The 25,599-nt window shown below is 38.4% G+C and overlaps 2 protein-coding genes across 2 annotated transcripts; both read right to left on the reverse strand.

Annotated features, from left to right (window-relative positions):
• Window positions 1–270: 270 nt before the first annotated feature.
• Window positions 271–828, reverse strand: LOC115958169 (zinc finger BED domain-containing protein RICESLEEPER 4-like). The gene has a single exon (XM_031076559.1). It carries the CDS (start codon window positions 826–828, stop codon window positions 271–273), a length of 558 nt encoding a protein of 185 aa, XP_030932419.1.
• Window positions 829–23,580: 22,752 nt separating this feature from the next.
• LOC115958186 lies at window positions 23,581–24,696 on the reverse strand. Its single transcript, XM_031076579.1, has one exon. It carries the CDS (start codon window positions 24,694–24,696, stop codon window positions 23,581–23,583), a length of 1,116 nt encoding a protein of 371 aa, XP_030932439.1.
• Window positions 24,697–25,599: the final 903 nt, after the last annotated feature.

Here is a 25,599-nt window from a genome sequence, read left to right on the forward strand (position 1 = left end):
CCAATCCTTAGTTTTTCTTTTCAAATATTGTATGGCAATATCATTTGAACTTGCATTATCAAGTGTGATTGTAAATATCCTATCTATCCCCCACTCTTGCAAGCACTTCTCAATATGCTTACCAATTGTGACACCCTTGTGATTAGGAACAATACAAAAATTTAAGATTCTTTTATGCAAGTTCCAATCATTATCAATCCAATGAGCAGTAAGACACATATAGTTAAGATTTTGAATTGATGTCCAAGTGTCAGTGGTTAGGCATACTCGTTATTTTTGAAATGCTTTTTTCAATTTTTTCTTCTCTTCATAATAAAGATTCATACAATCACAAGCAACAGTGGTGCGACAAGGGATAGTGAACGTAGGTTCCAAAACCTCAACAAAAAACTTAAAGCCTTCCTTCTCTACATGCCTAAAAGGTAACTCATCAACAATTATCATCTTTGCTAGGGCATTCCTAGCAATTTTTTCACTAAATCCCACTGCTTTAAGAGTAGATTGCCCTTCTTTTTTAAGAAAACAAAGTGTCTTTTGTTTTTTGTCTACGACCTTATAAGGGGATGTGGGGCATTGATTATAAAGATGATTCCATAAATTACTAGTCCCAACCCTTTTCCCATGACATCCATAGTCTTTACCATAGTAATTGCATGCTGCTCTAGGGTTATTAGGATCACAATCACCCATCATTGAAAAGTGATCCCAAACTTCAGATTTTTTCTTTTTAGGACACTTAGGAGGAAGTGCATTGGTATTACCTGTGGTTGGAGACTCGGTTTTGTCATTGGATTTTTCATTGTGGGCACTAGATGTTTCACCCTCCATCACCTATTAAAAAAATTAGACAAAGACAAAGAATAAGATGAACCGTAAGAATATGTAATATATAACAATATAACTATTAACTTGAATATACAATGAACAATAAATACTTGAATATACAATGAATTGCCTCTGCCAGAAATAGAATGGCTTTGCATGTGATATGTTAACACTTTTTATATTATATAAATTAATCAAATGATGGAAACTGAAATAAGAAAGACACAAAAACTAAACAATACAAGACAAGAAAGCAAATTGGTAGTATCAAGTGTGCTGTCGGTGAAGAGTTGAAAGGATATAAAATAGGTTTCTATTATCACTTTTTATATTATATATATTTCAAATGATGGAAACTGAAATAAGAAAGACACAAAAACTAAACAATACAAGACAAGAAAGCAACTAAGCAATTACCTTTGTCCTATCGGTGAAGAGTTGAAAGGATATAAAATAAGTTTCAAAAAGGTTAAAGAAGAAAAAGGGGAAAACAGCAGCTGAACTGAAGGTGTAGGCAGTGAGAAGAAAAAGTGAGACTTAGAGCGTATAAATACCAATAGTATAAATATAATGTATATACGGCTGAAGTAAATGGGGTGGGTGGTAGGTAAGAGTGTTCAGGGTTTCAATATTGACTTTTTAGATTTTGTTTAAGGAATTTTTTGAAGGCTGGTTCTGTTTAGGGAATTGATGATTAATTAGCTGTAAAAATTTATTAGGTGAATTGATTAACTTTAAATACTTAACAATTTCAACTAATATATATTTTTATGTATGTAAAATTATTAATTAAGTGGGCGGGTTGGGTTGTTACGGGTTGGCAATTTTTCAATCCATAACCCAATCCAATCCACAATTTTTGGGGTCTAACCCACCCAACCCAAACCGTCAAACTTAATGACCCGCACATGGCGGATCGGACGGGTTGAGCGGGTTAAGAGATGTGTAGGGTTTTTTGTGTTTAGTTTTAAATAGAACCAAAACGACGCAGTTTTGATAATAGTAACTTTAAAAAAGAAAAAAAGAAGAAAAAAAGAAGAAGGTTGTCATGGAGGTTAGCCATGGACGGGACCTGAAAAATATGCATGGCACGCGTGTTATATATATATATATATATATATTTATATTATAAAACTGAAATTTTTGACTTACTTTAGAATTAGGATTAAAAAAATAATTATAAATTTTTTTAATTAGACCTCACATTAGATTTTTTTATATATAAAAAAAGGACTCACTTTAGGTTTTAATACAAAGAAAAAGAAAAAAGAAAGACTCATGTAAAAAAAAAAAAAAAAAAAACTTTAGGATGAAGGAAAAAAAGAGAGAGACTCCTGTTAGAACTCTCTCACTATTTAGTTTTTAAAAAGACCACATGTTAGATTTTTTTTTTTTTTTTTTTTTTTTTTTTTTTTTTTTTTTTTTTTTTTTTTAAGGACTCACTCTAGGTTAAAAAAAAAAAGAAAAAAGAAGAAGAAGTAGAAGAAAGACTCACATAAAAAAATAAAACTTTAAGATTAAGGAAAAAAGAGAGAGAGACTCTTATTAAAACTCTCACACTATTTAGTTTAAAAATTAAAATGATGATGTGGAAAATTGTGGGATTTTCAGAGGTTTCGGTTTTAATATTTAAAAAATAAAATGATAATTTTATTTAAATATTAATGATAATGATGAATTTGAGTTTAAGTTGGACTTGTTAGAAAAATAGAACATATTAATGTTAGGACATATAATTACATGTGATAATATAATTTAAATAAAAAAAAAAGATTAGATGAAGAGTTTGGATTGCAGTTAAATTAATATTTTTATAAATTTAGAAATTATAGGAGAAGAAGATAAAATCAAAAAAAATTATATTTATTTTTAAAAAAAATTTGCAATTTGGTGAAGTCACTTGGTCTTTTTATTAATGAGCCATGAAATAAAATTTAAAAACATAAAACTTTAAAAAAAATAATATGACTAATTGGATGGTCAGATTGAGAGAATATAACAATACAAGTACACAACACATGTCCATCACATGCCATTGTTAGATTTGAAATCTAATTGTTGGATTTGAAGAGTGTAATGAAAGGTTAATTCCGGTAAATTATGGTTACAATCAAACGGTCGGATTTAGAGAAAAGCACGGTCAATAACTTATTATTGAAAGTTACACCAACCAATAACTTATTATTGAATTCATATTTTGAAAATCCAACTATTGGATTACAAGTTTTATATGTTCTTAACATGCAGGCCAATTTTCAAGCCAATCAGGTGTAATTTACAATTTGATCTTTAAACTCATCTTTTATGCATTATTTTAAATTACAAAATATCAACAAATGGAGGGCTAGGATTAGCCAAAAAAGAATATATAATGTGAGGGATCCTCTAGGGATGGGGCATCGGGAAATCTATAGAGAAAACATTATAACAATAAGAACTGAAATTGTATCCAAGTTTAAAGGAAATATACTCAAGGACCACTCTCCTCGGACCTTGCTGAGGAAGGCTTTCTTTGCACAGAGCTTGTTTTTCTTTACTTTCTTACTATCTTTAATCCACTATGCATGTTGTTTGATCCATTGAAGCCTAATCTTTAAGCCCACTCTCTACAAATTCATTTGTGTTGCGCTATTTGGGCCTGAATCCTTCTACCTTTTGGGCTTAGGATCCAAACCCTTCCCCTATAGTAGGGCAGTCAAATTCCTTAATAATTGTCTTCTGTAAGTTGCATCTTGAACATTTCAATTTGAACTTATGACATTACATATTTGATTCAAATTATAATGTCATGGAATTTGCCAATCGCAAAATATCAACATATATTATAACATTTTTTTTTTTTTTTTTACAAGCGAGATATATATTCATCGCATTCACAAGAATCACATGTTCTTTTGATTTAGGGCATAGCGCATCCACTTTTGTCAAAAGAATAAATTTCGAAGCACAATTTTTTTCTACAACTTGCTAAAATGACAGGCTTTAAATAGTAAAATTAAAAATGATATTAGTGATGGGTCCATATATACGTGACATCTACCACTCAAAACTTGCACTCAAAACTATACATGAAAAGTTTGTGCTCTCCTACTCTTTGTAAGGCCCTCCTTTGTTGTTTTATGGTAATTTATTGTTGCTTATGTTTTCTTTCTTCCCCTAGTTTTTAAAAATATTTTTTAAGAAAATAAGAAAATAATTAATTTTGTTGAATGTTTTTATATTTTTTATTAAAATTATATCAAAATTTTTTTATATGATTTATTAACAATTGCTCTAAAAAAATCAGTTAACCAGACACAAATTACTAGCTCTCAAAATCAAATATTTCAACACGATCCAATCATTTTTGTTTTTTCATTTTGAATTTTTTCTAAACCTTTGGACACTGTGCAAAGAGTCCCTACCAATCAGGCATGGTTTCAATGAGAGTCGAGTCAAAGTAACTAATCACTATATATATATATATATATATATATATATATATATATATATACTTTGAAACAAATGATGATAGAAATTGTGGGGTTTGCACTGATCGCCAGCCTTACGAAGTCCATACTGTATGTGGGCATCCATTTTTGTTTTTTCTTTCTTTTGTTTGAAACAATCTCTAACTTTTCTGAGTCATCTTCTTGTTCTGTATAAATATTATTCTATGATATATCTTTTTCTTTCTAATAGACTTTTGTGGCTTATATTTAAATGACAGAGTGTTTTGCCTCTAGTTAGATACCTGCCAATTTCTTCTCTGAGTGTGTAGTGTGTGTTTGTTTATAAAAAAAAGATATATGACAAATTTTTTTTTTTCTTTCCCTTTTTAATGAAAGGAAACAAAATTATTAACCCACTAGGGGAAGAAAGAAAACATAAGCAACAATAAATTATCATAAAACAACAAAGGAGGGCCTTACAAAGAGTAGGAGAGCACAAACTTTTCATGTATAGTTTTGAGTGCAAGTTTTGAGTGGTAGATGTCACGTATATATGGACCCATCACTAATATCATTTTTAATTTTACTATTTAAAGCCTGTCATTTTAGCAAGTTGTAGAAAAAAATTGTGCTTCGAAATTTATTCTTTTGACAAAAGTGGATGCACTATGCCCTAAATCAAAAGAACATGTGATTCTTGTGAATGCAATGAATATATATCTCACTTGTAAAAAAAAAAAAAAATGTTATAATATATGTTGATATTTTGCGATTGGCAAATTCCATGACATTATAATTTGAATCAAATATGTAATGTGATAAGTTCAAATTGAAATGTTCAAGATGCAACTTACAGAAGACAATTATTAAGGAATTTGACTGCCCTACTGTAGGGGAAGGGTTTGGATCCTAAGCCCAAAAGGTAGAAGGATTCAGGCCCAAATAGCGCAACACAAATGAATTTGTAGAGAGTGGGCTTAAAGATTAGGCTTCAATGGATCAAACAACATGCATAGTGGATTAAAGATAGTAAGAAAGTAAAGAAAAACAAGCTCTGTGCAAAGAAGGCCTTCCTCAGCAAGGTCCGAGGAGAGTGGTCCTTGAGTATATTTCCTTTAAACTTGGATACAATTTCAGTTCTTATTGCTATAATGTTTTCTCTATAGATTTCCCGATGCCCCATCCCTAGAGGATCCCTCACATTATATATTCTTTTTTGGCTAATCCTAGCCCTCCATTTGTTGATTATGTAGGCCACTACTCGAATGCTTGTCCCATCAGACGCCCTCCCTAGTCTTTTGTCAGTTGTAGCAACCAAGACAGTACTATTCAGGGGCCTTCTCCACATAAATGCAGGCACGTGGTGCTGATAATCTACCTGCGGGATACAAACATAATGTCTCTTTAACTATGGCTTGGAGATAGACTAGCTTACTAAGGTCTAATAGACTAGCATACTAAGGCCTGATTCGTTTACAATTCTTTCCTTTCCCACTTGGACATCAAGCTCATCTTGTGCAATCTTCAACACATGACAGTTGTAGTAGCGCTATTGCCCAAGTTAGGGTAATTGTGGTAGTGTCATTGCCTCCTACAATCATAATCTGCAAAGTACATTTTGGTTTTTTTTTGAGACATGATGAGCCTTTCAAGCAAACAATCTTGGCATCTTGTATTTTATAGCTTAACTTGTGAGACCATGAAGCTATGAAGCAAGGACGTATACACAGACACATGACACCAAACAATCTTGTGTTTTTTTAGCTTAACTTGTGAGATCATGATAGCTATGAAGCGAGGACGCATACACGGACACATGACGCCAAAAAATCTTGTGTTTTTTTAGCTTAACTTGTGAGATCATGATAGCTATGAAGCAAGGACCCATGCAATTAGGAAGTGGATACACAATAGTACGTACTAATTACTATACAACAAAACAATTTTTGAGAAATTATGCTATCACTTGTTAGTATCTCGTGCAATGCACAAGAAAAATTTATATAATACAAAATTTAAAATATATTATGAAATTTGATAAATATAATAATTATTAATAGACATTTATTAAAATTATGTTTGCGCATGCAAATATATATTTTACTATTTAAAGAACATATAATATACTATGTATGAGAATAATGACATGTAAATTTATGAAATCTCAAAACTTACATGACACAATATTATGAGATTAACTAAAAGTTTAATGTTATCAACTTTATATGAATATTATAGATTATAAATTATAGATATGATCAATATTTGAAATTTAATTACTATATATTTAAATCAATTTTATTAATCATAATTTATATTTATTTTAAGCTATACAAACTAATAACAACTATCAAAATCACCAAAAATATAACTAAAATATATATATATATATATATATATATATTTAAAAATAGAAATTGTAAGGTTGATCATAACTACAAGATCTCAGAGATAATTACAAACACTTAAAAGTTAAGATTGTACTACCGCACACATTTAGCATAATGGTTACTCCACAAGTATAAAGTTCTTGTGGGGTAAAGGAGCAAAGTCAGGGTTTCAAGTCTCAAAAAGAAAAACTCATACATATACACTTAGGTTAGGTTAGAGTAGAATTTTTATTTTATATAAAAAATAAATTTAAAAAAAAAGAGTTAAGATTTTTAGTGGTAACAATTTTTTTTTTTAATGAGAACGGTAACAAATATTAACATCCATAACTTACACATAGGTAATAACCAATGTGTTTTATATAGACCAAAAACGAATAGAAAAAACAAAAGCTTAAAATGTTTCTAGATTTTGATAGACCAAAAACGAATTGACCCCTTGTGATAAATTAACCAATTAATTTAGCCAAGTGAATTAATTAAGTTAATTAACATGCAAACACGTTGTAGCACAAACAAATCACCAATAAACTAAGTATGCAACGGAAAATAAATTTGACACGGTAATTTGTTTATGAATGGGGAAAACCAACACGGCAAAAACCCACCGGGTGATTTTAAGATCACCACTCCCGAAATTCCACTATTATCATAACAAATGGTTATAAGTAAAGAAATCTCAATACCTTATACCAACCTACAGTTGAACCCTTACCCTAATACCCAATTGGACTTGTTCTATAGTGACAATTTCTCCTTTTGATGCACGGCTTCCAGTACGTGACTAACTACCTGTGTGGATTCTAGTACGCAACTTCAATCACCAACTAGAGAAGATTGTTGGCTGCAAAGTTCTTCAGTTCATCCCAACGATGAAGATCAAGAAGATGCTTGGTCACAAAACCCTACGGTGTACAAACACAGCAACTTCTTCACAAGAATGATGAACTAGGGTAAAACTATGTCTTTGATCACAAATTGCTTGAACAAACTTTGCTCAACACTTCTGCAACTTGTGTACACTTTGACGGCCCTTAAAATAATCCTTTTTATATGTCTAGCATTTTGAGAAAAGAAGACCCAAACACATAATCACGGATTAGAGTCAAAACAGAACTGAAATTCTGTTTTTCACAAACCTCAACAGATACCCTATCTGTTGAGCTGCTATTGAGCCACAAGTCTAAACAGCTCTACAAGTCTTGATAGATAGCTAGCTATCGAGCTTTAATGAACAACACTTCTTCAGCTTGTTTCTTGGACAGATTTGCATGACTTTAACACTTGATCTTGAAACACAGTTTCTTAAAGTATTAAACACATCCTAGATCTACCCAATTACAAGTAAAGTGTATTTTGTCAAAGGATTAGCCAATTATATAAAATAGTGACATAAGTTCCTAACAAGTGAATCGCATATGTCCTAACAATCTCCCCCTTTGGCAATCCGTGACAAAAACACAACAAACAAATGAACATATGAGAGAAGTCATAAATCACTCAACTCATATTCACTTTTTGAATACAATAAAATCTATCCTAACATAAACTCTTGAAAAATTTTGCAAGAAGAGAGTTTATGGCAAGTAGACTTTGACAACCTGTATTTCTGAAACACTTTAAACAAGACTCATCAAGGCATCTTTGTGTGAAACAGAAATAATAGATTGCATACAAGTAATAAAAACCATGTGTATAAAGAAAGAAAAGAAACAACACATGCAAGGGTAGGTGAAAGAAACATACATCAGCATATATAAAGAAAATAAGTACAATGTATGTTAATAATGATCACAAGACCCATGTACAAGAATAAATGTATCTAAAAATAAAGAAAAGAAAAAGATACATGTAATCCTCACTATATCCCTCAAAAATATCAAACTCCCCCTAACAAAAAAATCCTACACTAACTTTCCTCCTAAGAATGACTACTCTCATATCCAATCTAAAACTACTTCCCTTTTTTGTCACAAGTGACAAAGGGTAAGAGTTTCAAGTAGACATCTCATCGGTAGAGCTATCATCTCCATCATCATCATCATTAGAAGCATCATCATCATCACCATCATCATCATCCTCATCCTCAAAATCAGAAGCCACTGGAGAAGGTGGTGGAGGAGAAGCCTCAGGAGCAAAGCCACCCATGATCGCCTACCGCCGTGCAATACAACTGACACGAATGTTCACCTGATACAACTTTTGAAAGTTCAATTAGTGTATAAAACACTATGAATGTTTAAACCACCAATTAACAAATTACCAATTCAAGCTTAATATCAAACAATTAATGTGCGGAATATGAACATAAGCTTAATACATAATTGATAAATAATCTAAACCAAATAAAAACACATCCATAGCAGAAATTAAATGGCAAAGATTAAGGGAAGAGAGATGCAAACACAAGGACAACACAACGATGTATAGAAGAGGAAACCGAAGCCCTCAGCGTAAAATCTCTCTGCCACCCTCTAAGCGGTAAATAATCCACTAAAGAATGTAGTTGGGATACATGAACAGTAGAAGACCCTCCAAGCTCCTACTCCAACGAGGTTACGCCGAACCTATTTCTTCTTTAACTTACCGGATTTCGCTACTTGACCATTGCATCAACCAATATGAAATTGGTCCCTTCTTAATTGCTTCCCAAAGCACCAAATGGCCTTCTCACAAATATAGGTATGGTGAGAAAAGATTTTGGTAATGTTCCTCTCAAGGATGTAACAATGGAGAGGAAGAGAGAAGAGGAATTTGAAAAGTCTCTATGTGAAGATTATGGATGAATCAATCTTGTTTTTCTCTAGGGTTTCTCTCTCAAAATTTTCTCTAGAAGTTCTCTTTATTTTGTGGGTATAAAGGTCTATATATAGTGGGGTGAGAAAGGAATGCGAAGAGTCAGTTTTTCCTTAACAAGGTGGTCTGGCGACTTGGCCTCGCGACTAGACTGAGTCACGAGTTCAAGTCGCGAGCTAATAGCCTGGCTAGCCTGGGACTTTTGTCTTGTAGTGCAACAGCTGGCATGACTCTTCAGCTCCCCTGCATGCTTCGCACATGTGCCAGCTTTGGTGGCTTACCAGTCGCGAGTCAGCCACGAGTCTCTGCATCCTTGCACAATTTTCAGCATTTCTTCACACTCTCTCACTCACTACCCTTACATAATTCCCACCAAAATACAGGGTTACTAATTGCTAAAATACAAGCAAATTTGGCACGGAATAAAGCCAACAAGATGGTTGATAAAATTCAATCTTACAACTTTGTAGAGAGTGTATCAAGACAAGCATCCATGCACAACAGCTGTGCCATGATGTCTCCGAGTGACACATCACTCGTAGAAGAAGAGGGAGCGGATGTGGATGGAGCAGAACGAGATGAAGTTGAACGGGAGGGAGGAGCTACTAAATCCAACTGTCGTGACCTAAATTGCGGCTCGCTACGTTTAACAGTAGCGACGTCTATGGCACACATGACAGAAAAATGGTCAGAAGAGGGAAAAGGAACAGAAAATTGGCATAGAATCCGCGTGATAGCCGAAGGGAAGATGAGCTTATCATGGGTAGTCGTATCCCTATACACATCTATAAGAGAAAGAATGAAATGTGAAGGAAAATCTATAGTAAGATGCTCAAGAAGAGACAACAAAAATCAAGCACGAGGCTCTGTGATAGAGTTATAGTGAGAGAGTGTGTGCAAAACAAAAGTCATCACCATGTTTATGAATCTAGGACCTTTAGCAAAGGCCTTACATGGTGTAAACTGACGATCACCCCATTCAGAAGGGCGCTCGCAGAAAGCAGAGATCATCTCGTCTTTGGACACAGTCCTCAGACGCTCACATCCGAGGTAGTCAGGATGCTCTAACCTTGGAACTCGGAGCACATCCGCAACAAGCTGCGGTGTGACAACAATATGTGTACCTCAAACATGAGTAGAAAAGAGAGGTACTAAATAATCGAATTCATGCATATTGGAGTAAAACTCCTGAATCAACATAGATGGACATGTGATCGGGACATCACATAGTGACTCGGACGTCACACAGTGACTCCCAACCCCAACTGTTAATGACATTGGGTAAATCAATGTCAGCGAAGTCCGCCAAAATGACTTGGCGTTTCGAATGAACACCTCTTCGAGAAAAGTTATCTGAGAAGTCCTTTCGGGCATCCTCATCATGGAACCCAATATGAGAAGGAGTAGGATCAGAAGACAAAGACGATGTCCTAGAACGCAAAGGGTTCTAGGACGAAGATGACTTACGCTTAGGTACCATAGACATGACTAACATAAACAGAAAAGAGAGGGAGAGAAAGAGACAATTAGAAAAGTCCCAAAGAAATTCAAATATAACAAGTATATTGAAAAGAGAGTACATATGCATGGGGAATGCATGAACATATGATATGCAAAAAAAATTGCATCATAGGCTTAGCCTATATCCAAACCTACCAGCACACAATCAGTTTAACATATATTATAACACACATCTAAATGCATGAAAATATAGTTATAATGCATGTGATGTGATGCATGAGGTTTTAAACTTATTTAAGCAAAAACTCATCCCAAAATTTCAAAAAATAACTTATCAATTTTGAAAAACCCCAAAATTTTCAAAAACCCCAAAACTTAGGTTTCAAAACATGAAAATGCATGTAAATGAGAGATTTGGAGTGAGTGAGAGAGGTTAGAGATGAGAGAACACGAAGCTATCGAGAGAAAGATCGAAAGAAATGAGAACCGAATCGTGCTGGACCTTTATATAGAAGGTTAATAAATCTTGACAGATAGAGGTGTCGAGAGGTGTCAAGCCATCTGTGGAGGAAGGTGTCGAGAAAAACAACGTCAACAGATGCAACTATCGAGAAGGTGTCGAGGAACAAGGCAAAGACACAAAAAAAGAAGCTTGATCGATCCACCAGCTGTCGAGAAGCTATCGAGGATCCAAGAACTTTCTCGATCGATCCACCTAGCTATCGAGGAAGTTTCGAGATTACGATAAGAAACAACTTAAGAGCTCGACAAATAGCCAAGTGTCGAGGAGGTGTCGAGATTGCTTAAAAACAGTTTTTCAAGAAGAGAAAAACACAGATATGAATGCAATCAAGCATGCAACTCAACCAATGATCCAATCAACATTTTAAACTCTCAAAAACATCTCTCAATAACAATTTTTAAGCACATGGATCCTAAAACACACACACACACACACACACACTAAACAAGTCTAACCAATTTTATATTTTAAAAACAAGTCAAGATAGTTTAGTTAGCATACATTAACACATGTAAACCTTGTGATAGCCAAATCACATTGTACCTACACATGTATCAAGAGTAGTAAAGAATATTGTGTGTTGTGTGTGCAAAACATCGCAAGATTGCATAAGTGTATACATATTATAACGATTTGAGATATGAGTAAACACTTTAACTCACACACAATCATAACTGTTTGATGGGGACTATTACCTTTGAGGTACATCCTATAACTTCCACATCTCCTAGAATACACGCTTACAATCATATTTAAAGTATTTTGATCTTTTTGCTTTTTAAGCAAATCATGCATGGACATATAAGAGAAAGAGAAGAAATACCCAATTATGTTAAGCATTTAACATTCCAATTTTGCTATGCCGAAGCACACAAATGTCATTTCATGATTGGCAGGCAACAGTGGTGAGATGGTTATTTATACATTTCTCTTAGGATTTTCTAGTCTTTCCCATCAAAAAGAGTGATACGAGTGTTAAGTACGAGAGATTACTTAATCTTTCTCATCACAAACATGAGCCACAAAACTCACTTGCTTAGTTGTGCATAGAGATGCTCATCTAAGGTACAAGAGATACAAAGTTTAGAAAACTTTGTTTCAATGGTCATCCAATGTACACAAGTACCAATGTACACATAACACACACTGTTTTTGTATTTTTCTTACTTTTTCAATTTATTTTATTTTTATATCAAAAACAAAATAAAGAAAACTGAAAGCAAATAAAAACATGTTAAACAAAGCAAAGCAAAAAAAAAACTAGACTGACTCAAAATAAAAGAAAAATACACAAGTTATGCAAAAACAGAAACACATGGAGAGAGAAGAAAGTGAGAATCACTTGGAGCCCTTTTCCTTCCACGCCTTGGAAGAACCTTTCCTTTGAGTGAACCCCTGAACCGGCAGTGAGGGGGAAGAATTGAAACCATTAAGGTTCGAGAGGAACATAAGGGCTTTGATAAGATCTCCAAGGGGAGCAAGAGAGGATTGAAGCTGATTCTGGCTTCCAAATGTGATCATGCCGTTGCTCTGTTAAGTGGCTAACCACTTATAGCAATTTGGTCTAGTATGACTGGCAACTCTACAATGATGACAGAGATGCCGTTTCTTCCATTTAGGCTTTTGAGAATTAGCCTTTTTAGCCCTAGGGTTTTTAGCTTCCTTCTTATCTTACTTAGGGGGTTCTCCTAAGATAGATTACCTTTGTCTATGTTATCACTAGCTATATTAGTTTTAACATCATTTTTCTCAAAACATTATTACTAGGAGGAACAAAAACAGTAGTACTAGTAGAAGCAATATTAGAAGAAGAGAAACCATATCCTAAACCTATTCGATCAGAAGCAGATTTCTGAAGACTGAGCATCTTATCAAGCTTTGCACTTGAAATCCTTTCCAATTGAGCTCTGACTTGAAACAGCTCCGCTTCAAGCTTCTTGGTCTTCTCAGCCAAGAAATTGTTCTCGAACCTCAGTGTTCCAATAGTCTGATTAGCTTCATCAAACTTTGTGGAAAACTCTTCACAATCAAGTTCCACATCACTGAGCTTCTTAGTGGTCAGCCTATAAAGTTTCTCATGTTTTTCAAAAAGCTTGTATAATTTTTCATAGGTTGTATGGATATCATCTTAATCATCCATCTTCTCAAACTTGGACTCCACCAATTCCTCTTCTTTATCCACATCTTAAACAATCCCCTTAGTAGGATTGATAGTGGCAGTGAAGGCATTCAAGATTCCGTCATCCTCATTGTCGAAATCATCCTCAGGCTCAGTGTCGCTCAAAGTAACTGCTAGTGCCTTGCTCTTCCCAATGCTCTTGAGATATGTAAGACACTCCTGTTTCATGTAACTGAAGCCTTGACACCCAAAGCACTTAGGTCCTGTGGGAATAGTGTACTGACCGCCATCCTTAGCATCCTTCTTCCCTTTGTCTTGACTCTTGAACTGAGAAGAGCTAGATTGCCTACCGTTCTTGTCGAAGCCCTTCCCATTGGCATTCTTCATGAACTTCTTGAATTTCCTAGTGATGTAGGACTTCATCTTAAAATCTTCATCTTCTAAAGACTCATTTGTGTCACTGCTCTTGGCCTTCAAAGCCATGCTCTTGCTCTTGCCCGACTTACCAATCCTTGTTAACCCTAGCTTGTAAATCTGCAGATTACCAACCAGCTTTGTCAAAGGAATCTTGGCAATGTCCTTTGATTCCTCAATCACTGTAATCTTGGCATAGAATCTCTCAAGTAGATATCTGAGTACCTTTCTCATAATCTTGAGTTCAAGAATGGTTTCCCCAAGATTGAAAGTTGAGTTCACTATGTCCTTAAGCTTGGCATAGAACTCATCGAACGACTCATCCTCCTTCATCTTAATCTCTTCAAAGCTTGTAGTGAGCCTCTAAAGCTCCGAATCCTTGACAGCCTTAGTTCATTCATAGGTTGTCTGGAGGATGGTCCATGCTTCTTTTGCAGTTTTAGTGGAAGATATCTTCTTGAATTCCTCATTAGTGACTGCACTGAACAAAGCATTCAATGCTTTACTATTGAAGTTCACTGCCTTGAATCTTGGCTTCATCCCAGTCGGTCGTCGCTTCCTTTGGCTTGGTCCAGCCTATCTCAACAGCTTGCCACATCTTATCATCTAGAAACTACAAGAAAGCTCTCATGCGTACTTTCTAGTATGCATAGTTAATGCCATCAAATAAAGGAAGTATGATTAAAGACTGTCCTCTATCCATGACAAACAGGGGTCAATGGATCAACACAATAAAGATTAAAACCTAATTAGTGTGTGCCTACTCTGATAACACTTGATAAGCCAAAAACAAATTTACCCAATGTGATAAATAACCAATTAATTTAGTCAAGTGAATTAATTAAGTTAATTAACATGCAAACGCGTGGTAGTACAAACAAATCACCAATATACTAAGTATGCAGTGGAAAATAAATTTAACATGGTGATTTATTTACGAATGGGAAAACCAATACGGTAAAAACTCCACCTGGTGATTTTAAGGTCACCACTCCCGAAATTCCATTATTATCATAACAAGCGGTTATAAGTAAAGGAATCTCAGTACCTTATACTAACTTATAGTTGAACCCTTACCGCAATACCCAATTGGACTTGTTCTGTAGTGACAATTTCTCCTTTTGATGCACGACTCCTAGTACATGACTAACTAATTGCGCGAATCCCTGTATGCAACTTCAATCACCAACTAGAGAATGATGTTGGCTGTAAAGTTTTTTAGTTCATCCCAACGATGAAGATCAAGAAGATGCTTGGTCACAAAAACCTATGGTGTACAAACACAGCAACTTCTTCACAAGAATGATGAGCTAACGCAAAACTGTGTCTCTGGTCACAATTTGCTTAAACAAACTTTGCTCAACACTTGTGCAACTTGTGTACATTTTGATGGCCTTTAAAATAATCCTTTTATATGTCTAGGTTTGTGAGAAAAGAAGGCCCAAACATATAATCACAAATTAGAGTCAAAACAGAACTGAAATTCAGTTTTTCATAAACCTCGACAAATACCCTATTTGTTGAGCTATTGTTGAGTCACGAGGTTGAACAGCTCTACAAGTCTCGATAGATAGCTAGCTGTTGAGTTTTAATGAACAACACTTCTTCAGCTTGTTTCTTGGACAGACTTGCATGGCTTTAACACTTGATCTTAAAACGCAATTTCTTAAAGTATTAAACACATCCTAGATTTACCCAATTATAAGTAAAGTGCGTTTTGTAAAAGGATTAGCCAATTACATAAAATAGTGGCATATGTTTTTAACAAGTGAATCACATATGTCCTAACAGATTCCATAGGCATGTATAATTGAAAGAGTCTAACTGGATCTTTACAAATAGCTGGTAAAAATAAATAAATAAATAGAATAAGCAAAGCAATTTTCTTCTAGACACATTTAAGACTTGGAGTCAACACCTAAATAGAATTTTCTTCTTGATACATTTGAGATTTGTCAATATTTGTTGCCCTTCTAGAGACTAGAGTGAGATTTTCATTTCAAGATGATTTGCAACAATTATGGCTTGGTTGTTGGTATTGCAATGGAGGCCGTGGTTGAGGTTCTGGTGAAAAGGATTTGAGTTGTTTGGGAATTAGAATAAGTCTAATTTGTTAAAACTTTTCTGACAACTCAGATTGTAAGTTGGTGGTCATATGTAATTTTTTTATAATTAAAATATGATCCATCACTTAAAAGTTGACATGTTATTGTTACTGATGAACTCTGGGATATCAGTGGACTGAAAATGCCGGGCTTTGATAAACTTGTGACTGGATCCTGAGAAAACAAGTAAAAAACTTAGAGGAGACTGGTGGAAGCCGGCGAAGAACCCTCCGATGGTGAAGTTAGTCTCTCACTAAGAAATGTAAACTCAGTTTCTCAAAAACAGAATGCCTTACTCTTTCATTGGCGTGTGCTTATATAGTATGCGGGAAGCGGTTACTTGTTTGGTAACCGTTCCCACAGTTGAGGAATCCAACAGACTCGAAAGTAACTTTCGTAACTGACGTAGGAGTTTGTATTTCACAATGGTTGGGCTTGTATGGTGACGGTACGTTCTTCTGCTCGGCGGAGACGTAGTAACCTCCCTTGCCCTTTATGAACGAGGGGATGGTAGCAAGCTCGTCCGTCCTTTATGGACGGACGAACGGTAGAAAGCCCGTCTATCCTCAAGGACAGACGGACGATAGTGAGCTCGTCTGTCCTTAAGGACAGACGGACGAGTTGGCAAAGATATACCTCATGTCTATTATTTGGACGACGCATATGGACGGGAGATGACTTAGCGAATTTTCGTTACACATCAGTTGCCCCCTCGTTCATATGGGTCGTCTAAGGAGGTGAACAACCAAGCGTTGTACCTAGAAAGCCCATACGTCGAGATGCCACGTGTCACATTCTCATTGGTGACAAGTCTCATCGGTTCATTTTTCGAGATGAATGCCACATGGCGCTTCCTGATTGGTTGTGTCGTTTTGTATGCCCAGGTCAATTTCCTATAAATAGAGGAATTCCTCCGTTGCCCTCTGCATTTCTAAGATTTTCGTTCTTTGACATTCCTCGTCTAGAGCCTCGTCTAGGAATTTTCTCGCGTCCGTAGCCTTCCTTCGTCTTAGAGCCAGGTATTCCCTCTTCTCTTGTCTTTTAGGTTTTTTTGATCTTTTCTAAAAAAATGTCGTCTAGCGATAGTCTAGAAAAGGCCATAGACGAGTACCAATCCGAGTCCAATACTAGTTCTAGTGGTTCTAGTAGTAGTGATGGGGGGAACTCTACGGACGAGGAATATGTTTCCGGCGTCCCTGGGTTTCCCTTAGAGGCTATACAACAAGAAATTAGGAAGGCCTCAGGGTCCCAGGCAGGTACCTCGTCCAGGGTTTCCTCGTCCGTCCCTCCGTCTATTCCTTTGGACGAGGAGGAGGTTACCGTATATAGCTGTGCAATAGACATACCTTCTAAAACAGACGAACAAAGGTTAGATAATCTGAGGGCATGGTACCAGATCCCAGACGAGCTCAACCCCAGGTTGCCCGTCCGTGGAGAATGGTGTTGTGATCCTCGTTTTGGGATAGGCGTCTACGAGGCCTATCTTTTGGGGGGTTTGAGATTTCCTTTAAACGCTTTCATTAGGGAATTACTAGTTAGGTTAGGTTTGGGGGTATGCCAGTTTAATCCCAACGCATGGAGATTGGTCATCTCTATGCAAGTCCTATGGAGAGAGGTGTTTGGGGGGGACCGTCCTCTTACAGTGGACGAGTTCCTCTATTGTTATAAACCCTCCGAAATTCATCAATCCCTTGGCTTTTACCAGTTTACTGCCAGGGGCAAAGATTGTAGAATGATTAGGTCCCTACCCTCGTCTGACAGAAAGTGGAAGACGGAGTTTTTCTTCGTCTCCGGGAATTGGGCTGGAAACCCTTCAGACATTGGACGGGACACTTTTGGTTGTTATACTGGGGACCTAGGGAACCTTCGTCCTCAAGGTAAGTTTTTTTTTTTTTTTTTTTTTTTTTTTTTTTTTTTTTATTATTATTTTTTGTATTCTAACTCACTTCTTTACAGCTGTTGGGCGTCCTTCCCTTAGCAAGTTTCATCGTGATCGCGTCCACAGAGCTCGTCTATACGCAGATAGGAGTTTCCACTCCCTAGTGACACTTAGACAACTTGCCAAGTGGGGATTTGGTCCCAATCCTTCTGACGAAGCACTCGCGCACGAGATAACAGTAAGGAGAAGTAAGGCCTCTATCTCAGGACGTCTTTTACCCTATCTTTTTATGTTAGCTCTAAAACAAAACCCCTTTTTTTATTTAGGAATGGCAACAATGAAAGTTAACAAGGGAAAAGAGGTTACTGGCGAGGGGGATTGTCCTGAGGCTGGAGACGCTCGTCCTAACACTGTACCTCAGACTCGTCCGTCTTGTGGAGACAAAAGGAAGTCCCTACCTAGGAATTTAGACTTAGGTAGCCTTCCCAGTCGTCGTGACAAAAGGGTGAAACAGTCATCATCTAAGGTGGCCAAGCCTATCCTGCCTCAGCCCAGTCTCTCTGTCCAAACGATTGATGTGGACGTATCTCTACCTGTGGAGATGACCTCGTCCAAGACCCCTCCTAGGACGACTACGTCTGTCTTGTCTCAGCCCCCGCCGAGGGTATCTTCGAACATAGTTGAAAACGAAGATTTGGCTTGGCAACGTTTTCAAGAAGCTGTGAAGGACGAGGATATACATGCTTGTTATGATATGTCTTTAAAAGATTTTGAACATTCTGGTGTTCATGATCTTTTTAAGGTAAATTTCCTTTCATCTTGCCTTTATTATTTCACTATCTTTTGGGCGTCTTAACCAAGCAATTTTCTTTTGTAGGCCATGTCCAAGTTCATCGCAGCGTCTAGGCAAGCCACTGAGTTGGACAAGACGAGAATTTTGCTAGAGACGACCCTAAAAAGCGTGAGGGACGAGAGTAAGAAATGGGCTAGGGTTGTTACTGAAGCTAAGGAGAAGGAAGCGGAGCAGCTAAATTTGATCACAGAGTTGAAGGCCGCTGTGGTGGAGAAAGATTCTCGTCTTGACCACCTTAAAGCGAAGAATGACGAGCTGAGTACTTCCCTCTCCAAGGCTAAGGACGATGCCATTGCGGAGTTCAAAGCGTCCAAGGAATTCACAGACTTACTGGACCACAACTATGTAGCGGGTTTTGAAGATTTCAGGATGGACGCTGTTGAAAACTTCCCTGAGGTGGACTTCAGCTCTATCAAACTTAATTTGAACGCTGCTACCAGCTCTCTTCTCCAAACCAGCTTTGAGGACGTGAATATTGAAGACGATGCCTCCACCCAGCCACTCACTGCCCCACCTGCTTAAGAATAAGTTTTTTTGTCTGATCCTTTGTTTTGGGATCTTTTGATGTAATTCAAGTACACTAAACTCGTCCAATAGTTTTTAGGACGAGGTATTGAAACTAGTTCTTCACAAGGGTGTTTGGACGTTGGTTGTCCGCCCTTCAAACAGTTGGTGGATTTTATTTCTTTTATGTATGGACGAGATTTTTCATTTTGTATGCATGGTTTCATACTTTACTCGTCCATGTTTGGTGTGTTTAAACCATCTATTAAAACTTCAATGGTTATTTCTCATCCTTAGACTAGAATTTCTTCTGCACCCTAATCGTCCACAGATTTACGGACCTTGCTCATCCATGTACGGGACTGTCTAAAAACCTCGTCTATGGGCCTTACTGTTTAGGGTCTGGATGTGCATTATGCCTCGTCCTTTGTCCTAATTGTTTTAAGGCTTGGACGCACATTTTGCCTTGTATAGACGAGTTTGCCAAGTTGGGTTCTCCCTCGTCCTTTGATCAAGACAAGGTTACCTCATCTTTGCTTTACCCTCATGGACGAATATTCTGGGCTTATTATAGGCTCTACCTCATCCTTTGATTAGGATAGGGTGCCTTGATCTTGCTTTACCTTCAGGAAAGCTTTAGACGTTACATCTCCGCGTCCAGAGAATTTATCCGTCTCATTGACAGTTAAAATATTTCGTTCCTAGCCACCTTGTAGGTTAGCTTTGAACGAGAGTAGCATGGAGTTCGAATTTCACACAAAACATTTTGTACATTACACATATCGTTTACAGATAGGGCACATACATGCTTGTGCCTTTTATTTAGTTAACTTCATAGCTTCGTCCAGAATTATATTAAAAAACCACAACATAAATAGCAAAGCAACAATATCAAACATATAACTAAACATAAGTAGAATATAAAGAGTAGCAAGCTCCAAGCTCGTCCACAGTGATACTCGTTCTGGCTCATTCTTACTGGTAGTACTTCCTCAGGTGCTCCACGTTCCAAGGATGTTCTAGCTTTCTCCCGTCCAGGGCCTCCAAATAATAGGATCCTTGTCTTTTAAAGTTGATGACTCTATAGGGTCCCTCCCAATTGGGGCTTAATTTCCCATAAGCTGGATTTTTGGTTGCCAAGGAGACCTTTCTCAGGACGAGATCTCCTATGTTGAAGCGCCTTGGTTTCACCATTGCATCATATTGCCTAGCCATGAGGTTCTTGTACTTCGCTGCTTTGTGCTCTGCTTCTGACCTCACTTCGTCTATAAGATCGAGGTTCAGACGGAGTTGCTCCTCATTATCCTTGTCGTGATATGATATCACCCTATAAGTGGCCATGTGCACTTCCGCAGGTATAACTGGTTCGCTCCCATAGGCTAGGTTAAAAGGGGTTTCCCCTGTAGGGGTCCTCACCGTCGTCTTGTATGCCCATAGGACACCAGGTAACTCATCTGGCCATATTCCCTTTGCCCCCTCAAGACGAGTCTTGATGATTTTCAGTAAGGATCGGTTTGTAACCTCAGCCTGACCGTTTGCTTGTGGATGGGCGGGAGAGGAGTAGTGATTGTGGATTCCGAAGTGTTGACAAAAGTCCCTAAAAAGGTTATTGTCAAATTGCCACCCATTATCGGATATTAGTACCTTGGGGACTCCAAACCTGCATAGTATATTTTTCCAGACGAAGTTCTTTACATTCTGCTGGGTAATGCTTGCCAAGGGTTCTGCTTCCACCCACTTCGTGAAGTAGTCAATCCCTACCACCAAAAATTTCATTTGTCTAGTACCAAGTGGAAAAGGACCTAGGATGTCTAGGCCCCATTGAGCAAAAGGCCACGGGGCCATCATTGGGGTGAGATACTCTGATGGTTGCCTGGTGATATTGCTGAATCGTTGGCATTTGTCACATGCCTTGACATAAGCTTTTGAATCCGCTTGGACAGTTGGCCAATAGTACCCTGCATGGACGACCTTGTGGATGAGTGTTCTGGCTCCCGAATGGTTTCCACAAGCTCCTTCATGAACTTCCCTCAGCACATAGTTCGCCTCCTCTGGGGCCAGACACCTAAGATAAGGTTGAGAAAAGCCCCTCTTATAAAGAACTTCGTCCATAAGGACGTACCTGGCAGCTTTTATCCTGAGCTTTTTAGCTTCGTCTCTTGTTTCTGGAAGTCTCCCGTCCTTCAGATAAAAGACGATTGGGGTCATCCAATTTTCTTCATTCCCTATTTGCTGCACTTCCGGGAAATCTACACTCGGGACGTACTGAATTTCATCATACTCATCGGTTGTTCTGGTTGCTGAGGCTTCCTTCGCTAAGGTATCTGCTTCCGCATTCTCTTCCCTCGGGATTTGAATGAAGTTAGCTTTCTTGAATTTTTTCACGAGCTGTAATACCTTCTCCAAGTACTTTTTCATTCGTTCTTCTTTCGTCTCATATGTCCCATTTATTTGGCCCATTACCAACGAAGAGTCTCCCAGGACGAGAACTGACTCCGCTTCTACAGACTTAGCCAATTCTAGCCCTTTAAGCAGAGCTTCATACTCCACCTCATTGTTAGTTGGTCGATATTGTAGATGGACTCTATGCTTCAACTTGTCTCCTTCAGGGGATTGCAAAACCACCCCTACTCCTCCTGCATTCTGTGTGGACGAGCCATCTACATGGACCACCCACCTTTTATCCTCCTGCACTTCATCATCGCATCTTGGTGTGAACTCCGCAATAAAATCTGCCAGGGCTTGAGCCTTAATAGCATGTCTTGGTTGGTACCGGATATCAAACTCGCTGAGTTCGACTGCCCATTGGATCAGACGTCCTGCGGCTTCCAACTTGTTCATAGCTTTCTTAAGTGGGTGATCTGTCATAACATTGATTACATGGGCTTGGAAGTAGTGTCTTAACTTCCTGGAAGCCGTGATGAGCACGAAGGCCAGCTTTTCTATTAGCGGATATCGACCTTCCGCCCCCCTCAATGCCCTACTGGTGTAGTACACTGGCTTTTGCATTTTTGCTTCCTCTCTTATCAGTGCTGAGCTCACAGAATGTGGGGTCACCGCCAGGTATAAAAACAGTTCCTCTCTTACCATGGACGGACTTAGCAACAGGGGCGTGACAAGATATGTCTTCAAATCTTGGAAGGCTCTTTGGCACTCGTCCATCCATTCGAATGCTTTCTTTAGAACCTTGAAAAATGGCAAACACTTGTCAGTAGCTTTGGAGACAAACCTGTTGAGGGCGGCCACTCGCCCAGTGAGGGATTGAACTTCTTTAATATTCTGCGGGGGCTTCATTTCTAGGATTGCCTTGATCTTTTCCGGGTTTGCCTCGATCCCCCTGTGTGAGACCATGAATCCAAGAAATTTTCTCGATGCTACTCCGAAAGCACATTTGCTGGGGTTCAACTTCATACTGTATCGCTTAAGTGTGTTGAAGGTTTCTTGTAAGTCGTCTAGATGTTTACACTCTTCCAAACTTTTCACTAACATATCATCCACATACACTTCGACATTTCGCCCAATCTGAGGACGGAACATGTGATTGACCAGTCGTTGATACGTTGCTCCAGCATTTTTCAAGCCGAAGGGCATTACTTCATAACAGAACAAGCCCTGGCTAGTAACAAATGAGGTCTTCTCTTGGTCAACCTCGTCCATCCGTATCTGGTTGTATCCTGAGAAAGCGTCCATAAAACTAAGCAGTTTATGGCCCGCGGTTGAGTCCACCAGCTGATCAATGCGTGGTAATGGATAGCTATCTTTTAGGCAAGCCTTGTTCAAATCAGTAAAATCCACACACATCCTTCACTTGCCGTTCGCCTTTTTCATCATCACTACGTTGGCCAACCAATCTGGATAGTACACCTCTCGGATAAACTTCGCTGCCATCAATTTTTGAACCTCGTCTTTAATAGCATTTTCTCTCTCAGGAGCAAACATCCTTTTCTTTTGTCGTATTGGCTTCGAGGATGGACATACGTTCAGGCGATGGGTGATGACTTTAGGATCTATTCTAGGCATATCCTCATGATTCCAAGCAAACACATCTATGTTCTTCCTCAAAAACTGGACAAGGTTTTCCTTAATTCCTCCTTCTAGATCTGCCCCCACCCTGGTACATCTCTCAGGGTTTCTTTCGTCTAAGGGAACATCTTTCAACACTTCAATTGGTTCTACCACGACCCTTTTTTCTTCAATAGTCATGGTCTGCACTTGCTCGTCTGTGGCCAACATAGCCAAGTAACACTCTCTCGCTGCCAGTTGATCTCCTTGCACTTGTCCTACTCCATAGTCCGTTGGGAACTTGACTGATAGGTGGACGTAACTGCCTTCCAACTATTCAAAGTTGGCCTCCCAATTATGGCATTATAGGAGGACGAACAGTCTACTACCAGGAAACTCACGTCCTTGGTGACTTGCTGTGGATATGCCCCAACTACCACTGGTAATGTAACAGTACCCACCGGCTGCACCTTCGCTCCACCAAAACCTACTAACGGAGAATTCACCAGACAAAGACGGTCTCGTCCTAACTTCATCTGCTGAAAAGCTGGAAGATACAGGATATCTGCCGAACTTCCATTATCAACGAGTACCCTTCTGGTTGTGTAGTCAGCGATGAGTAAGGTAATGACAATAGCATCGTCATGAGGATGGTGGATTCTTTCAGCTTCTTCTTCGGTGAATGTGATTGCCTGTTCGTCCGTATCCCTATCTCTAGGTGGTCGTCCAGAGAGTTGGACGCTCTGCACCACCTTCAGGTATGTTTTCCTGGACCTGGACGACTGAACTGCAGAGCTCCCTCCGACAATAACTCTGATTTCTCCGAGAGGTGGCCGTGATGACTCTTCAGCTTTTCCCTTGAGTTTTTCATCCTTGTGGTCTCGTCCTAGGAAACTTCTTAGCTTCCCCTGTCTTATAAGATTCTCAATCTGCTGCTTTAGATCAAAACATTCGTCCGTATCATGCCCATGGTCTCTATGGAAGCGACAATACTTGTTTCTATTGCGCTTATTTGGATCTCCCTTCATTTTTTCTGGCCACTTCAAGGAAGGATCGTCCTTGACTTGCATTAAGACTTGATCAAGTGGCATGTTCAATGGCGTATACTGCTGACTTCGTGCTGAGGGGCCTACCTTCCTGTCACGATCCTTTTTGTCTTCTGTTCGTCCTTTCTTAAGACGAGGACCTTGTTCTGAGTGGCGAGTGGGGTTAGCTTCCATTTTCTCAATTCTCTTCCTCTTCTTGGTTATGATAGCATCCTCCGCATTCATGAAATTTTGGGCTGAGTGGACGAGTTCGGCCATGGTCTGAGGCTCTTGCTCATATAGCTTGTGGATGAACAAGTCAGAGTGAACCCCGTTGTGGAAAGCCGCCAGGAGGAGCTTGTCATCCATCTCGTCCACTGCTAAAGCTTCCTTATTGAACCGCGTAATGAACGACCGCAAACTTTCGTTCTCCCTTTGTTCTATGGTCAGTAAACTAGACGAGGAATGCTTGTGCCTCTGTCCTCCGATGAAGTTGTTAACAAACAATTTGCTTAATTCTTCGAAGGACGTTACCGTGCTTGGAGGTATTTTGCTGAACCACACTCATGCGGGTCCTTTAAGGGTAGTGGGGAAAGCTCTGCACATTATCTCATCCGGAACCCCTTAAAGATGCATAGTAGTTTTGAATGTGGCAATGTGGTCAAATGGATCTCACGTCCCATCATATGAATCCAAGGAAGGCATCTTGAACTTCGGTGGCAAAGGGTGAGCATTGATAGGAGGCACAAAAGGGGAGTCAGTCCTGTGAACCAAGTCCTCTACAGGGTTGGTCCTCTTCATATTTTCCTTCATCTCATCCATAGTTCTTCTCATTTGGTCCATCTCCCTTTCCAAGTGAGGCATCCTCCTTGAAGGGGTACCCCTTGACTGATTTTCAAACTCGACATTCCTCTCATCTTGGCTCTGGGCCTGTCTTCCAACATTCTCATCGCGATGCTGCCTCCTCATGTTAAGTTCTCTAACCAACTCCTGGTTCTGGCGGGTCAATTCTGCCATAGTAGCAGCCATGGATTGCACGTGTTGGACGGAAGGCAGTTGTACGGTAGGCACCGATTGACGGTCGCCTCTGCTTTCTTGAGGGCCTGGACTGGTAGCCCTTGATCTTGTCCGGACCATTTCAGCCCTTATGTCCAAGAAAGAAATCGCAGAATCCAACAATGGATTTCAAACGTTATTCTTTCCCACAGACGGCGCCAACTGATGAACTCTGGGATATCAGTGGACTGAAAATGCCAGGCTTTGATAAACTTG

The sequence above is a fragment of the Quercus lobata genome, chromosome 2 (assembly GCF_001633185.2).
Source record: "Quercus lobata isolate SW786 chromosome 2, ValleyOak3.0 Primary Assembly, whole genome shotgun sequence".
Classification (NCBI taxonomy): domain Eukaryota; kingdom Viridiplantae; phylum Streptophyta; class Magnoliopsida; order Fagales; family Fagaceae; genus Quercus; species Quercus lobata.